We start from the raw sequence: 18149 nt of genomic DNA, 5'->3' as shown, positions 1-18149 counted from the left end.
CCTAGACGCAAAACTGTATGTTCAATCCAGAAAATAGAGACCCAAGACTCTGCCGAAACCATTGATATCCTTTATGTGTCAGAAATACAACTCTTTTGGCAGTTTCCAAAACGTCACCCAATTCTGCTTTCATGGTGCGTGTCTGTTTGGTTGCCACGGTGATGGCGCAGCTGTGATTGCTAACGAGCTGGGCAGAGAATAACACATTTAGCTGGAATCCACACCTCAAACAAGTTAATCTAGACGCAAAACTATACGTCCAATCCAACAAATAAGGATATTTTCCGAGACCCAAGACTCTGCCGAAACTAGAGATGTCCTTTATATGTCTGTGCGGTCAGAAATACGACTCTACCGTCAGTTTAAAAACAGTCTACTTTCAAAATTCTCTGACGAATTTTACCCACCTCTCCATTGAAGTTAGTGAGAGAATTTGAAAGGCTGCTCTTGCTTCAAGGCTCAAAGCTGAAAATCTGTAAATGTGAGCTCTTTAGTAGTTACATTGGCTGAAAGAGGACAAGTTTTCCTACATTTTAAGGTAAAACTTGTTTCTGTAAGTTAAACTATATGAATGTCAGAGGAATTTGTTTGACAATTTAGTTGAATATCAGAGCAATCATAAAAATCAAGAAGGAGCAAAATGTTTCATGTATTTCAAACCGTCACGATTCAAAATTGGCTGAATATTTGAAAAAAGCTGAATCATTTGGGAATAGCTGAATGTCTTGTGAACATTTTAAAGTTTGAATGTTGTCTCTGTCACGGCCACAGCCGTGCCCCCCTATTGTTTTTGGTTTTGCCCTGCCCTAGTGTTTCCCTGTCATTGTTGTCACCTGTCTCGTTCAGTTGTCGTTAGTTTCATTGTGTTCACCTGTGTCTTGTTTGTTTCTGTGTATTTAGGTTCCTGCTTTGTGTCCAGTCTTTGTCTTAGCATTACCCTTTGTCACTGCGTGTACCCTGTCTGTTTCCTGTTTTGAGAATTAAACCTGTGTTCCTCGCTATGCCTCGGTACTCCCCTGCATTTGGGTCCAACCCCACCTCACGTCGTGACAGAATGCTAAGACCAAGATGGGACCCAGCAGAGAGTTCACCCAACCCTTTCCTAGGGACCCGCCTGGCCTTTGGTGGACCCCGAAGCCTGCAGCTCAAGGCCCACCCCAAGTCCTGGTTCCAGCCGGAACCCCGACTCCAGCCTCGGTCCTGCCCTGGGTCCCTGCCTCGATCCTGCCCTGTGCCCCTGCCTCATCCTGAGGTTGTGCCGCCCTGCGCCCGGACGAAGAAGGTTGCGCCGCCCAGCACCCAGACCACCAAGGCTGTTCCTGCCAGGGAGAGTCGGCCGCCTGCCGCCAGAACCCAGCCCCGTTCCTGCCCTGTACCCCTGCCCCGTTCCTTCCCTGTGCCCCAGCCTCGTTCCTTCCCTGTGCCCCAGCCTCGTTCCTGCCCTGTGCCCCAGCCTCGTTCCTGCCCTGTGCCCCAGCCTCGTTCCTGTCCTGTAGCCCAGCCTCGTTCCTGTCCTGTAGCCCAGCCTCGTTCCTGTCCTGTAGCCCAGCCTCGTTCCTGCCCAGTACCCCAGCCTCGTTCCTGCCCGGTGCCCCAGCCTCGTTCCTACCCTGTACCCCAGCCTCGTTCCTGCCCGGTGCCCCATCCTCGTTCCTGCCCTGTGCCCCAGCCTCGTTCCTGCCCTGTGCCCCAGCCTCGTTCCTGCCCTGAGCCCCTGCCTCGCCCCGAGGTTGTGCCGCCCAGTGCCAGGCCATCCGAGGACTTCTGGCCGCCTCCTCCTCCGCCCGAGGACTCCTGGCCGCCTCCTCCTCCGCCCGAGGACTCCTGGCCGCCTCCTCCTCCGCCCGAGGACTCCTGGCCGCCTCCTCCTCCGCCCGAGGACTCCTGGTCGCCGCCTCCTCCGCCCGAGGACTTCTGGCCTCCTCCTCCGCCCGAGGACTTCTGGCTGCTGCCTGCCGCGGTGCCCGCGCTCCCATGCGCCCCGGTGCCCGCGCTCCCATGCGCCCCGGTGCCCGCGCTCCCATGCGCCCCGGTGCCCGCGCTCCCATGCGCCCCGGTGCCCGCGCTCCCATGCGCCCCGGTGCCCGCGCTCCCATGCACCCCCTCGTCCGCGCTCCCATGCGCCCCGGTGCCCGCGCTCCCATGCGCCCCGGTGCCCGCGCTCCCATGCGCCCCCTCGTCCGCGCTCCCAGGCGCCTCCTCGTCCGCGCTCCCAGGCGCCTCCTCGTCCGCGCTCCCAGGCGCCTCCTCGTCCGCGCTCCCAGGCGCCTCCTCGTCCGCGCTCCCAGGCCCTCCTCGTCCGCGCTCCCAGGCGCCTCCTCGTCCGCGCTCCCAGGCGCCTCCTCGTCCACGCTCCCAGGTGCCCCCGTGCCCGTGCTCCGGCGTCCGGGCCGCCCCCCGGACCTGCCTCTACCCTCTGCCCTGCCTCCGGGTCGCCCCCCGGACCTGCCCCGACCCTCTGCCCTGCCTCCGGGCCGCCCCCCGGACCTGCCCCGACCCTCTGCCCTGCCTCCAGGTCGTCCCCCGGACCTGCCCTGACCCCCTGCCCTGCCTTGTGGGTCGTCGGGTGACGTCCCTTGAGAGGGGGGTACTGTCACGGCCACAGCCGTGCCCCCCTATTGTTTTTGGTTTTGCCCTGCCCTAGTGTTTCCCTGTCATTGTCGTCACCTGTCTCGTTCAGTTGTCGTTAGTTTCATTGTGTTCACCTGTGTCTTGTTTGTTTCTGTGTATTTAGGTTCCTGCTTTGTGTCCAGTCTTTGTCTTAGCATTACCCTTTGTCACTGCGTGTACCCTGTCTGTTTCCTGTTTTGAGAATTAAACCTGTGTTCCTCGCTATGCCTCGGTACTCCCCTGCATTTGGGTCCAACCCCACCTCACGTTGTGACAGTCTCTAGCTGAAAGTATGTTGAACTAGTTAAGTTTGAAAGAGGAGGAAGCTTTTCAATGATTTGAAAGGATTTACCATTACTTTTAATGGGAGAATAATTTGCACAAAAACCTTAATTCTTTAAAAAGTATAAAAGTGAGAAATACCAGAAGTCATAGCAATCATCTCCTGAAGGAGCTGAACATTTTGATACAAACATTTTAGGAATCGGTGAAAGTATGCAGGACTAGTTAAAGGCCAAAAAAATGCTTAACAGCATACTCACAACTAGAACATACATTTCCTGCTGAAAATGCGTTGGAATGCTGAAATCTTTTTTTTTTTTTTTTTTTATGGCTGAAAATATAGATATTAGAAAATACCCGCAAGCTGAAATTAATTTAAAAAATGTATGATTCACACAAAAGAGGGAGTGTGGAAGTTGAACTGCATCATCTAACAAAGCTAAGTGCTTAAATACAATGCTTGTTTTCCAATGAACCATGAATATCTCTGATAATTCCTATAACCAGAGCCTAATCTACATCATTGTTTGTTGTCTGAGACAGGACACTGATCAAACAGCTGGGCCTCGAGGGAAAGGTCAATGTACAGCAGGTTGGGAAAAAATGGGAGAATTTAAAAAATAAATATAAGGTAATTATTTGGTGAGATATATGCTGCATGTTGTCGCAATCTGCCTTTTCAAATGAATGCGTAATCTATATATCAGCTTTTCGTGTGTGTGCACGCACATATATGTTTGCTATTGCAGGATCGGAAAACGCCAAAGACTGGTTCAGGGACCGATAGCGGGGAGAAAACAGCTGCCAACTGGCCATTCTATGGGGATATGCACGAAGTTCTCAGTGCCAGACCATGCATAGAGCCCCCTGTGTTAGTGGCATCTTTTAATGAAGGCAGTGATGCCACAACATTACTGATGGTAAGTAAGGAAAATACACTCAAATTGATCTCTTACATTTAACCGGTGCAAAACTTCAATGGCACCAACATATTTAAGGCCTGAAGTACATATCATGTCTGTAGATCTCAGTGTTTCCCACACATAGATTAATTTGTGGCGGTGCGCCACAGAATCAACACCGGCCGCCACATATTGCGTTTCGTGGATTTAAAAAAAATCGCTATTTAGGTTAAAACACGCAGCGTATTCGTTAAGCTGCATTTCCTTTCCCCTGCTCTCCCTCCGTCTCTCTGTCACTCATGCGTCTTTCTCACATATGCACACAGTCACAACGTCAGCACACGTTAGCAACAATGCATACATACGCCGTTCTAGTAAGAACGACAGCTATATCAGCGAGCTTTCAGCATTAGTGCCGTAGCTAAAAGTCGAGGAAAGTTGAGGCTACTTTTCGCTAGGTACCTTACTCGAAGGTTCCCCTTCGTTCTTTTGGTGAGAAGTCTCAGGACCTACTGTAGCTACTTACCCGGCGTCCTGGAGCCGACCAGTTAAATAGTTGTTTAGCACCAGAATGGCTACATGCATAATGCAGAAATGATATGTTAGTTGTTGTTAATTTTGTGAAGGTGTGAATCATTTTGGATTAATATTTAATGTAACAAATTATTAACAAATTAACTGTGTAACGAATTATTAACGAAGGAATTATTATGACTCCCCCCCGGTTTGACAACCCCCACCCCCCTCCCCGCCACAACTAGCGTTCTAATCTGTGGGAAACACTGGATCTCCAAAACATTGTGAATGGACCTTCAGGCCCTGGTTTACTGCTGTGTGTGCTTGCAGTGTGCACATGATGTTACTGTGTATGGTACTGAACCAATCTGGTGATTAATTTTGTATGTACAGAACATCGTTGAACCAAGAGAAGATTCTGCCTCCAGTCCTGGTCCTCCAACCACTCCCACTGCTCCTGATCCCACAACACTGTCTCCCAGGAAGAAACGCATGAAGACCAATCCTATACTGGAATTTCTCAAACAGGAATCCGCAAAGGAGCAGAAGAGGCACGAGGAGACTGAAGCCACAACGGAACGTTTCCTCAGCCTATTTGAGAACCTAGTTAATAAAATTCCAGAGCAGTAATTTTGTTTTGCAAATATTTTATCTGGAACAAATATATAAACAATAAATAAGAAAATAGAGCACCTAATTATTGAATGAGAACATGTGCATATGAACTATTTACAAGTTTGTAGAAGCGTTCCTACTGAGGCACTTCTATATTACCAGTGATCAGGGCAGCAAGCCTGTCCCTCGTGGCATTCCCTGGCCGTTCATGTGGTGCAGGGGCTTCCTGCAGAGGTCCTGGAGCCATGATGTCCTGTGCCACATCATCAGGTTCAAGGACATCCCCATTGTCTATGCACACATTGTGGAGGAAGGCACACGATGCGATAACCCGAGGCGCAAATGTGGGCTTCACCTCCAAGGCCTTGAAAAGAGTAGACCTCCATCGGGTCTTCATCACACCAAACGCTCTCTCGACTATTGTACGCCCCCTTGATTGATGGTAGTTAAATCGCTGCCTCTCCCGTCCATTCACTGGTTCCTTGTATGGTGTGATTAGGCAGATTGGAGTCTCCAAACAAGGATATCCACCATCGCCAAGCAGGAAGTATCCAGCGGGAGGGTACCTTTTAGACAGGTAAAAGGGGCTATTTTTTAAAACCGGGATGTCATGTACTGATCCTGGGTATCCAACAAACACATCTAGAAATTTCCCAGATGCATCACAAATGGCCTGCATGTTTATTGAGAAAAAGCCCTTGTAATTTAGATAGTCCAACCGGTGTAGTGATGGGGGCTTAATGCGAATATGACAGCCATCAATGGCACCCACAGCTTTATTAAAGACTGGATTCCTCGCTAGTTGGCCAAATCCGAGTCCAATATTGTCCAGATCTGCAGGTGTTAGGAATGAGATGGCTCGATGTAGGTTGCTCCAAATGTGTTGAGCGGTTTGTGTATGACTCGGTGGACTGTTGCTCGGGGTACATTGAATACCCGTGACACTACACGATATGACAGTCCATGAGCAAGCCAGTACACATAGATGAGGACCTCCAGTTCATGACCCCAGCCATGATCCTGCTCGCTTTTCAGCAGTCTCTGCAGGGCATGTACGGCCCGTCTGCACAGTCTGAAGTCCTCCATTAGCTCCAGCTCTACATTTAACCACAACCGCAGGATGGGCACGTTGATATTAAGATGACAGTAGGTCATCATACGGCCACTCTGAAGAACAAACAATAATCAATATTATTGGACAAAAGTCACCAGCTTCAACATGCAGAGGCCTAGGCTAAACTTCACTGTTTTTACCAATGAATTGTGATGTCTCAAATGAAAAATAAGTAGGCCTAATCTAGTTGAACTGTTTGTTGAGTGCTTGTGTTTATGTTATTTTTCCTTAATTTCCGACACAAGAGATGGCAATAATAACATAAAAGAACAAATAACTTTGTGTTTTTATTTACATTAACCATGATCGCCACTGGGCTAACGTTACTACTAAACAATAACAACAGGTATCTCTATTTGCGATAAGGCGATAATAGCTAACGTTACGATAACTAGGCTAACTTTTAACACAAAAGTCATTCAAATTTTAACTGTAAATAACTGTTTCAACAGAAACGTTCGCAAAATTTGTTTCATACACTGTAACGTTATGATGTGAACGCACCTCGAGCAGGTTAGACTAACGTTAACACATCGCAATCATACCAGCTAAGTTCAGTACAACGTAAAATTTCTAAAACAAATGTACATACCTGAAAGATATCCACCATCGCTAGTTGGTGTCGAAGCCGTCTTCTGTTTGTCTCAATTCTTCTCCGTTGGTTGTTTAAACGGAGAAGGATGATAAAAGCTAACAGAACAGCTGGAGCCGGCATTTTCATGAATGGAATTACTACTACTACTTTCGTTGATGCGTGTGACGTAGGTGAACTTGTTGGCTACTAATGACGCAATGACGCATCGAGTGGTGTCCCATTTCGCAGGTAAAGACTTCAATCCCTTAACACTTCACACTCCGTTGTGAAGGGGCACTCCGCAGAATTGAAGTGCTAGGGTGAAGTGCTAGGGTGAAGTAGTAGTAATGGGACAGGGCCCAATAGTGAGAATGCAATAATAAAGATATATGAGAGAGAACAATGGTTGTGCTCGCCGAAAGCGTGAGCACACCCAATTAAGCTAATGCCCTTAACTTCGTAGCTTTTTTTTAGCTTGCTGCGGGGCATTCTGGGTACCAAGAGCATTGTCGCTACAATACCAAGCAATGCACGAGTATAGGCATATCTTACAGCATTGTGTAACACACTTCAGTTGTGGATGTCCATAAATAAAGCCAAATCATTTACATTTAGCAGACGCTCTTATCCAGAACGACTTACAGTAAGCACAGGGACATTCCCCCCGAGGCAAGCAGGGTGAATTGTCTTGCCCAAGGAGACAACGTCATTTGGCACGGCTGGGAATCGAACCAACAACCTTCTGATTAATAGCCCGACTCCCTAACCGCTCAGCCATCTGACCCCCCTAATCAATCAAATCACTCATTTAGTGGCAAAATCCATGGTTATGTATACAAAATTATTTTATATATAGTATAAATTTAGCTAGCTTGCAAATCCTGAGGATAGCCTACTGTAGCAGACCTTTCTATGTTCAACGGACAAGGGTGTTTCGTACCTCGGGAATTGCCGTCGGCATGATGCAGACGTAAGCATTACGTCAAGTCAGTGAGGGCTTTTCCAATGGCGATGTCAAGAAGAGCAGTGGGAAAATACAAGTTGTGAAAAGAGACCGCGTCCGTGTCTTATGAGCTAGCTACATGTCAAGGTGGTTCTATAGTGTCAGACAGAATGGACGATTAAAAAAGACACACTCCCAATTAAAAAACAAGTTTGAGACTGCAACCTGACTTACAAGGCTGTAAACTAGTGATGGGGGAAACAAAGCTTTCCGAAGCAATGAGCTAATTGACACAATTGTGTCGAAAAAGTATCGCTTTTTCGAAGCGTTCGATACATCTTCTCCATAGGGACATCTGCTGGTCAGTTTATGGTATGGCGACTGTATTGAGCGATGGAAGTTATCAAATTACGTCAAGTCTCACAATCGTCATTGACAACTTGATAAAAAAAGGTTATGTGACAAATGTTTTGATTTGCAAGTGTCAAAAATATGTTACCATATATCTTGTTGTATTATAAACAATGTAACGTCTTTGCTACTTTACCTTCATAACATTTATTTTTAGGTTCTTATAATATTAATTACACAAACAGTCCAACTGAGTATGGCCTAGTGGTAAGAACGCTGCCCCTCACCCAGACATAGTGAGATTGCATCCGAGCACCGCGTTTTAATAGAAGTATATGCTAAATGAATACATTATTTTATGATAATGTAGGCTAGTGGTTAAGGTTTTGGAACATGCTTTTGCAACCGGGAAAGGGATGGCTACATTTGAAGGCTGGTAAAACTATAGAAAGATGTAGGCTATGTGCTTGTGTACCTACTACACCTACTATCTCACATCTGTATCTATCTCTGTCTCTCTAGATCTGGCAATCTATCTGTATCTCTGGCTCTGTCAATGAATGTATTTTATAGCGTCCGTAAATAGGCCTATGTCTCTTCTCTATAACCTACAAATATTAGTGATTTCTGATGTCTTTTTAACCCTTGTGTTGTCTTAGGGGTCAAAAATGACCCGTCACTATGTTTATCAACAGAGAAAACCCCCTAAATGTTTTTTTTATTTTTTTCAGAAAATTCAACTTGACTTTTCCTAGAATGACCCCAACAGTAGAAAAAGTGAAACATTGCCAAGCTCGACACGTTTGTGTTGGTACCAATTGTTTCGAAAGGTCGATACCGCTTCGTGAGCACGGTATCGAACGTAACATCACTACTGTAAACTTTGAATTCGAAAATGCGATCAACATTTGTGGACTGTCTGTTTGAATCAGTATCATTTCAGTTAAAGTATGTTTTCAGTATTGAGTTTTGCGATTCTAAACTTGGTACTGGTATCGAAGTCAAAATGTTGGTATCGTGACAACACTAAATCTGTCATTCATTTCCATGTTGATAATCGGTGACTATTTCATTAGAATGATTGTGGTCTAGCTAGCCCTTCAATAATTCAGAAATGTTTTATTTATTATAAAGGATGTCATACACGTTGCGGGTTAGACTGCAGTTGGTCTATAAATGCATAGACCGGCATTTGATTGTCTGCTGACAATCACATCGTTGTCCTGAGTCAAAAGTATAAACACATGGACATCATAAACATTCAATGGTCAATAGATCCAGTTATCCTGACAAAACATTTATTGTTCATAATTTATTGTCAGGGCACTGCCCAACTAGGCCTATTGCAAGTATGAGAGGCCAGTGTATCTTGTTTGGAAATTCTCAAATTTCTTCTGAAATTCGTCATTTTATTTATTACTGTAACATTGGGACTCCAGGTCCCAGTGTGGATGTCGGGTTACGCAGGAGCAGTAGCGCATTGTGTGCAAACAAAATTAGCATTTGATAAATCAAGTTTGTGGCCTATCAGGATTCATTTTCCTTTGTTTGATCTGTTAACCGTGAATACATCTTTCAGGCTGTTTGGAAGGGGCGATATCTTATCCCCCTTCTATTGATCGATCGCATAGTAAATCAGTGGATTTAGTCTCTCAAGTTCCCTTCAACACATTGTCTACTCAAGTCAAGTTAACCTCAACATTCCAAAAATCCCAATGCATACACAGCTCTCTCAAGACCTCAAGGATAGGCCTACATTTCCTTTAGCTTTCTAAGATGTTGTAGAAATACTCACTCATTTATACTTCTTGATATTTCAGACATGTATTTATTTGTTAAGTGTATCGCTTTACAAAGCAGGCTACTTCTTTTTACCGTTACAATTATTTTTGCCGCTATGTCATAACATAAGAATTGTGCTTGCCTGCCTACACACAAATGGCTACGTAGTGAAGCAAAAGCAAATTGTTGTTGTAATATTGCATAGGCTATGCATATTTTCCTGTAGGGTCAGTTCAGGTACTGTGGGAAATAAGGTAAAGTGGGACAGTTGATGATTTAATATGTGCAAAACCAACATCCAATCCCCAAAGATGATCTTGACTCGTAACTACTACACTTATAGTCACTATGCAGTGGTTTTGATTTGTCTGACTTCATCAGAGTAGGCGTGATCTGGCTTGATAGTAGGTCCGTATGGCAAAAACGCATCGAAAGTTCAGTGGCATATGACATTCTATTTTTTCAATCATAAGGCTGGCAAAGGAATTTAAATTAAGTTACAATGAGTACTATTGCAGCAAAATGAAGGGATGTAACCACATACTGAAACACACACCAAAATGTGTAAAATACTGCTTTGTTAGCAACAAAAAAGACTTTTAGACTTTTTGTGTGACCACTAACGCTAGGCCAACAAAATGCTAACGCATCGTGGCATCGAGACTGCTGGTCACTAAGGTTTACATCAGTTAGGCTACACTTTCTGCCTATTGTATAAGTCAAACCCCACAACTAAATGAATCTTGCCACACCCTTGCACCTAGCATTGTTGTCTACGAACTATTATTATTAATATTACCATACTACGCTGACAGACATTGACTGTCCCACTTTACCACACAAGCTGTCCCACATTACCTGAAAATGCTGCCTGAGTGAGAGAGGGGGTCATGTTATGTTTGAAAGTGTGTAGCTCATAAAATACTGTGTATTCCTATTTAATTCCAACATGAAAATGTTCCTAAACCCTAAAACATTTTGCAGAAACACAACTGGGGTGAGTTAACAGTTGTTTTGAAAGTCTCCTGGAGCCTCTACAAAAAGTGTCCCACATTACCTGAAATCACCCTGCATATCTTATTTAGGTTGTAACAGTCTGAATTACACTTGTGCAAGGGAGGCTTTGCGATATCTGCTGATAGAATAACCTGACAAAGATCCGGACAAACATGCATCGTGATTTGTACATTTACATAACACGGGTTATTTATTTGAATGAAACACAGTCAGGAACATGAAACAACGTTAGCCCCATTGCCAATAAACGAGGCTAAATTATCACACATTCTACCTATGCTCTTGCGTTAGCAAGCTAAACTAGGTTAGTCTACATGCCTACCGTCTAGGTGTTACTAGTAACAGTTACTAGCAATGCTAACGTATCCTGTATCTAGCACCTGCCTTTCTCCAGTTCTTTCAAATAGATTATCTAGACAGGCGTTAGCAATAAGCCAGACTGCTGTTCGTTTTCTGGCTATTTTTTCGGAAGCTTCCCTTCTAATGCCGACTACAGCTAGTCTAGCTAGAGTCATTTGATGTGTGTAGAAACTTATTTAGCATTTTACCTATGCTATATACAGGACACGTTAGCATTGCTAATAACTGTTAGCACAACATCATACTGTCCTTACAGCTTGCGGTTGCAATGAGCATACGGTCAGAACAGCTCCTCTTTCCAGGTTCAGCTTCCTAGCAAATCCTGCTTGAAATTGTCCAAGGTTGTCAAAACTGTCTTGGGTGAAATGTTCAGAGCAAATGAATGATTGAGTGTCAAACTTCGCCGGGATCTTCTCATAGACAACAGCAGCCATGCCTGTCGAATGTTTGGCTCCTTGGGAAGACTGTGAGTGTTAGCCTTCCCTGTACAGCCTGGAACACAGCATTTACGACCGTGGTCCATTTTCAATAACCTTGTTATAATTCAAAACGTTCTTCTTTGTAATTCCTTATAAGTAGCCTACACAGAGCAGCGCGCAGCTAAACTAGAATTGGAGATAGACACTACCTCGGGCTGGTCTGGATGTAAATTTTGGGGTGTGACAAAGATACAGACCAGAGCCAAAAAGGGTGGTCCCCCGTCCTACGTCACACCGGTGGCTTTGTTGAAAAGCTAGCGTTTTACAGCCAAATTTTTTCTTTGTGAGATTTGTATAGGAAAGAGGTGTCAATGGACTTTGATATTCACTGTATGTTCATTTTACCCACCGAGCTGTCGTTATTCAACTATGACAAGGTAAAATCGGTTTAGCAATCAATCGCCCCTTTAATGTTAAATAACCTCCTAAAGTGAAGTTTTCATGTCATGTGACCTTTAAAGGAATTGCCCTAGTTCCAACAAGCACATTTACGGATAACCCAAATTTCACCACACTACTGTGGCATGTTAATGTACTATGTTTTACTCATGCATATTTGTAGCCATGAATGTCCTTGTGATTGTGCCAAAACATTCACACCATGGATCAGCAGTCTAGTCTTCCTCACTGTTATCAGCATCAGAGTCCTCGAGGTCTACAACCTCTTCCTTGACATCAACGGGCTGGTTGCTGCAGGTTCGCAACTTGCACGTCAGTGCGCTTCAGGCTATTGGCAAGGCACGTGCAGTCTGAGAGTTTGCACGACCGTTCACACTTGCAGGAAAGCAGTTGCAACACTGCATCCGGTGCTGGAAAACCCTGCATCCACTCGATGGCCAGCTTCCATTTCCAGCTTCTATTTCAAGGGGGATTTCTCTGCTAGAGCATTCCAGGTTTAGCAACATTCAGTTTGGCCGACAACCAGGGCTTTCCCCGACAAAGATTTTCTTTGGTCGACCAAGACTCGACTAAAACGTCTAAAATCAACTAATCTAAATTTTAAACACATTTTTACCCCCCCCCAAAAAATGGTGTAGAATGGAGTGAAATACAACATTGTGCACACTGCCAGTGAGCAACACAAGGCTAACGTCAAAACAGTGTAACAGGGACGCAGTCTCACTCAGATTGCCAGTTTTACACAAATCACAAAAATAATCGGACCAGCTGGCTAAAAGCAGAATTCCCATATCTCTTGAAAGCTGCCGTGCTCTACTTTTTTGGTGTAGAATTGACTGTAAAAAGGTAAAATTATGAACTTTGTGACATGACGTGAAGACATGGCTGACGCCTAAGACTATGCGGTCTACCGGGTGACATTCTCACTCAAATTTCAAGACTTTCGTGACCCAAATCAAAATTCTGATGTGACAGACCAATTGGGAATCGCTTTCTCTCTTAAAGGTTGTCCTCCTCGACCTTTTTGGTCTTTTTAAATCAAACTTTTTGTATAATCTGTGTAATTCTTTAGCCGTTATAAAGGCTATCTTTTTCCACCACACACACTCACACACACTCATCTGAGTCTTGAGAAAATGGTCCTGATGTATTATTAAATATGGAACCATTAGGCGTTGGAATAATTACATTTGGAATCAAACTACATTGACAGGTACATTACGAGTGTCTGTTCTAACGTCTGTCACACACACAGAAACTGATCTAGCTGCTCTGAATACTTCACAAGACAACAAACATCAAAGCAAGTCTGCAGTCCACAGGAAATCCTTCCTGACTACACCACCCTAACAGGAATTTCACAACCTCTTCAGATGATCTCCTGCTCATCCTGCACTCTCCCTTTTCCTCGTTTTGTTTTGTTGAGCTCTTCCAGTTTTTCTCCTATCTTGCTCCCTCTTCCTTCGACCCTCTCTCTCTATTTACTCTCAATCTCTCCACGCCCCCCCCCCCCACCCCCTCTCACTTCTCTGCCTACAAGGACAACAACATTCTTTCGGGGCAATCATCAGAATGTTTCTCACAGAGAGAGCAGTACCCCTGCAGTCTGTCTCTAGATTTAATTTTTCCTAACCAGATTAGAGTTGTCTTGAATTAAGCCCTATAACAAAACAATCTGCTTTTCATCACTTGTTCAGGCCCTTCTGCCTAAGTCTAGTCAGGCAGAACAGAGTTTGAACAGAAATACTGTGTGCTCTAGCGAATCAGGCTGCTGCAGAAGGTTTATTTGTGTCTAGGTCAGTGTGAGCAGGATCACACCCAGAGATCCCAGCAGAGGAAACATGTCTCTGCTCTCCAAACATCCAGCCTCTAAGATGTCTCAACAGCCACATCATCAAACTGTCCTGTGTGTTAGGGTCTGTGTCAGACTCTAACATGTAAAACCACAAAGTGTGCAGTACTTCTCTCATACACCAGCACACTTATAAAGTGTTACCTGACACACACGCCTAGACTCCTTAAGGAGTTTATGTTCTATCAGGGCTGATGTGCTTATGGTACAATATGAATGTGCAGATCAATCCGTCACAATACAGTAAAGGTTGGGATTGTAGTTAGGGGTCATTATTACTGTAATAACAGATGTTATTAGTGGAAATAATAAAAAAAGAATCACCAATTAACAAGGTCAGTTGGAGAAATGAGCTGTTGCTTGAAGCTCGCGGCATGATTGAATGAATCACAGCAGTGTTGAAACAGACCATCCATCATAACAGTCTTCAGGAGAACTTTGACGAAGTGATGCAACATCAAGTTCCAACCCACACACTTGCAGAAGCAATTCTAAGGAAAACAGCGTTGTTCAATGTTTTTGCCTACACATTTATTAGCAATTTTTACAATGATAAAGAGTTCTCACAGTTAAAAACCCAGCTGCTAGAGTAGAGGCAGGCCTGCATTTGGGATCGTCATCACTGGTCAGGAGCATCAGCAGCTTTGTCTCTCCGAGTCTTTTTATTGCCTAACATCTCTGACCTACCCAGAGGGTCAATCATAACATCAATCAATACTTTGTCCTCTCAGCACTCAATAACACATAACAGATTAAATGGCTGATAACTGCTCTGCAGACATTTTTATTGATGCACTACATCAAAAACATGTGTGGTCAATTACCTTTGATTAATCCGATTACAAAAGTATTGAGTTATAGTGAAGGCAGCCAGTTAAACTAAATATATTAACCTAAAGTTATACCCAAGATCTGTTTGTATGTCTCTGGTTAAGAAATATACATTTGCATCTAAGTAATTTACTACTACATACACTCCTGTAACCTAGAGCTTTCTCAAAATGCTTAATGTGTTACCTGACTAGTTATGTGTAGCCTGACTTATGTGTAGCCTGACTAGTTATTTGTACCCTGACAAGTTATTTGTAGCCTGACTAGTTATGTGTCGCCTGACTAATTATTTGTAGCCTGACTAGTTATGTGTAACCTGGCTAATGTGTAGCTTGACTAGTTATGTGTATCCTGACTTATGTGTAGCCTGACTAGTTATTTGTACCCTGACAAGTTATTTGTAGCCTGACTAGTTATGTGTCGCCTGACTAATTATTTGTAGCCTGACTAGTTATGTGTAACCTGGCTAATGTGTAGCTTGACTAGTTATGTGTATCCTGACTCCACACAGCTGCATTGTGGGAGCCTTGCAGGTCTGTAGTTGGCTGAGGGGGCCCAGCCAGCATTGAGTCAGATTGACCTTGGACCTGGACATTGTGTCCTTGTCCAGAAAAATCTAGTATGACTACATGTGCAGTCAGGAGGTAAATGTTGTATAATTACCAAAAGAGAGGAATTGTGTGACAGTCAGAGAGCTGTTTGTCTAATATTGACAGCAAAACAACATTTCTCAGTATTGTTTTGTTTGACAGAATACCTACTGGACACAGGATTCCACAACAACATGACTCATTAATTCATCTATAATCTAGGGGCATGCCCCTAGTGTTTTAGTACCAGGCAGATGCCCACAGTAGAGGCAAATAAAGTGTATAGGAGGTTTGCCTGCCTATTACTTTCTCCAGTGAGTTAGGAAGGGCAGCTCTGCTATTCCTGGAGAGAGAATGCCAGAGACAGCAAGTGAGAATTGATCTGAATTCCTCAAATTCTATATTCAAGAACCTGCAGACTCCAAGACAGCACCTTGCAATCACCATGGAAACATGGTTCCTGGTTAAAAAAGGTTGACCACATGTTAACACCACCAAGCACTAGATTAAACACTATGTGTGCTTGATTGAGTTGGCCTGGGGGACCTAGACCAATGGAAATATCCGAAAATAGAAGGAATATGAGGGTCTGTTCATCCAAATAATTGTAATTTAATAAAGTGATTTCTGAAAAGTGGAGCGATATGGAGATTTTTATCTGAGAGTAACAAGCAACAGCCACATTTTTCTGATAAACAAGAGAAAAGTTATCTCTCTGTCCTCTCTCTAAAACTCCAAGACACAACAGCAGAACCTGCCGTAGCAAGATGGCTCGGACTACCATCCCCAATCAAGTCACCCAGACACTGGGAGCAGCCCTGGGGCTGGCGGTAGAGCTAACCTGGCTGACATCAGCTAAAGCAGATATTTACACTGACTCATGGTTAATCTATCATGCAGTTGTAAATGACTGTCCCTCCTGTCTCTCTCTCTGTCAATGTGGTGTGTACAGGTGTGTAAGAAACAAAGAGCATCAGCTTTACTTTGCACACCTGCACCAATACATCTCTCCTCCTCTCTCCCACTCTTTATATCCTACAGGATACTTACTAAAAGTATACTGCTTCTGTAACAACTCAAACACTGACAGAAGAAATACTTATGATCATGGCGGACGTTTACACTTTTCACACAAAGCACATTCAGAAATAATTAAAGCTCTTTTCAAATATTTTAAACATTGAACAAACATGTCATTCTGACTTTGTAGCGTTGTCAGTCTGTCACAAGCATATAGTTATTTCGAAATTGAAAAATGCCTACTACTGTTCTTCTAAAATGATGCGACTCATTTCATAATTAAAAACGTAGGTTTTCTGACCAGAAGTTGATTGAACTTTGGGTGAGATATTTTTTGCTTCCTTTACACTTTACGTAGGGTTCAAAATCTGCTTTCGAGACAGGAGACATTCATACTATAAACCTATAAACTCTGGTTACTGGCCGTCAGAAGTCTTGAGACGGAATCTTACCTTTCTTTGTGGGCACGCAGCAAACCCGGCAGAGAAGAGCAGCGAACACCATTCCCAAGTCCAGGCGCATTCTCTCCACTTTAGTGTTTCACTCCGATTGTCTGCTATAATCGCGATCACACGCACTAGAGGAATCAATCCCCGGCCGCTTTGGGGTCCGGTGCGTAGGTGTTTGTACCAATAGCAGCCTGAACTGTCCTCTACTGGGATCCTGATAGTTTATCCCCTGTGTCTGGTGTCGGTCGCACTGACCACTCCTCTGCTCTCAACTCCGTCTACTTGTCAGCAGTCTGTCAATAGGAGCGCTGCTAGGTTCTGACGTAGGGAGGAGGATGAGCAGGTAGTCTGTAGGCCTTGGCAACTCGAGGGCGTGTGCCTGTCATTTGCAAGAAAACATGTTTACGATGTTTCTCTTTTCTTTGACACATATTGTTGAATGAATGACTGAATTGGAGTGGTCTGGTTAGCAAACATTCATCTTTTCAGGGCTTTCTGGTTGAGACTGAGGTTTTATTAACCAGATTCTGAGGAGAGAAATGGCCTGGAGACAAGTCTCAACAGTCACGGTCTGGGCTGATTTGCGTTGTGCAGTAGGCTACTGCAGGTATTAACAAAGCCTTATTAACACACACTCACGCAAACACAATGCAGTGTTTCCTTTAGGATTTATTTTAGCAGTGGGGGCAGGTCTGTCCGAACCCCCCCTATTTCCCCTAAAGAAATAAAGTTAGCTTACTTAATGACACCTTACAGTCATAAAGTATGTTCTAAATGGCATAAATGCCGCCAATTAATAATTGACGTAACAACTTATTATGGTCAGTAGCCTCGCCTATCGATTAAGGGGCCACTCGGAAGCATATAGCCTACCCAGCTAACACATGACGTTGCGGCAACGTTGCCAGTAAGTGCTCAATTGGTAACCCGCGACGTTACCTTCTGGCAACGTCGGGGCAACGTCGGGGCAACGTTATAAAGGGAATGTTGCCAGTTGGTCCCATGGGCAACGTTGCCATGACGTCGTACCTTGGTTGGCTTGGTTACGTTATTTTTGTCGCAGGACAACGGATCTTGAGTGCAATATAGTGGTTTATATATATAAATGTAGACACTGCATGTAGGCCTAATTCATGTGCTGCTCAGCCCCAGCATGTCATTGGTCATCAATGTTCTCATATGCAGACTAAATAATTTATATTACATTACAGTACAATTCTAGAACTATAATCATTAGCTGTATCACGGCATGGCACTATCTATAATTCCAGTTATTAATATTTGTGGCAACTTAATCACCAAATGCATCACGGGCACTGTGCCCTAGTGAATATAGCAACTGGAACAATGCTCGCACGATTTTATAAAGGATGCATGTATTAAAGTTATGTATTGTGCTTACTAAATTGATGTCTTATTAACTTAGAAGTGTGCTCAGGCTTAAAACATTGTGTCTCACACAG

General features: G+C 44.1%; 1 protein-coding gene across 3 annotated transcripts in view; it reads right to left on the bottom strand.

The window, feature by feature from the left end:
• LOC124470307 (melanoma receptor tyrosine-protein kinase-like) overlaps positions 1-16993 on the bottom strand; it is a 61892-nt gene extending 44899 nt beyond the window's left edge. For 2 of the 3 annotated variants that reach the window (XM_047024137.1, XM_047024138.1), the window contains exon 1: positions 16690-16993. In XM_047024137.1, coding sequence (XP_046880093.1) covers positions 16690-16759 — 70 coding nt within the window. In that variant the 5' untranslated portion in view covers positions 16760-16993. The remainder of the gene's footprint in view (positions 1-16689) is intronic. The other variant, XM_047024139.1, reaches the window with a different exon arrangement.
• Positions 16994-18149: the final 1156 nt, after the last annotated feature.

The sequence above is a fragment of the Hypomesus transpacificus genome, chromosome 8, assembly GCF_021917145.1.
Source record: "Hypomesus transpacificus isolate Combined female chromosome 8, fHypTra1, whole genome shotgun sequence".
NCBI classification, from domain to species: domain Eukaryota; kingdom Metazoa; phylum Chordata; class Actinopteri; order Osmeriformes; family Osmeridae; genus Hypomesus; species Hypomesus transpacificus.
This window is presented reverse-complemented; position numbering and strand designations above follow the sequence as displayed.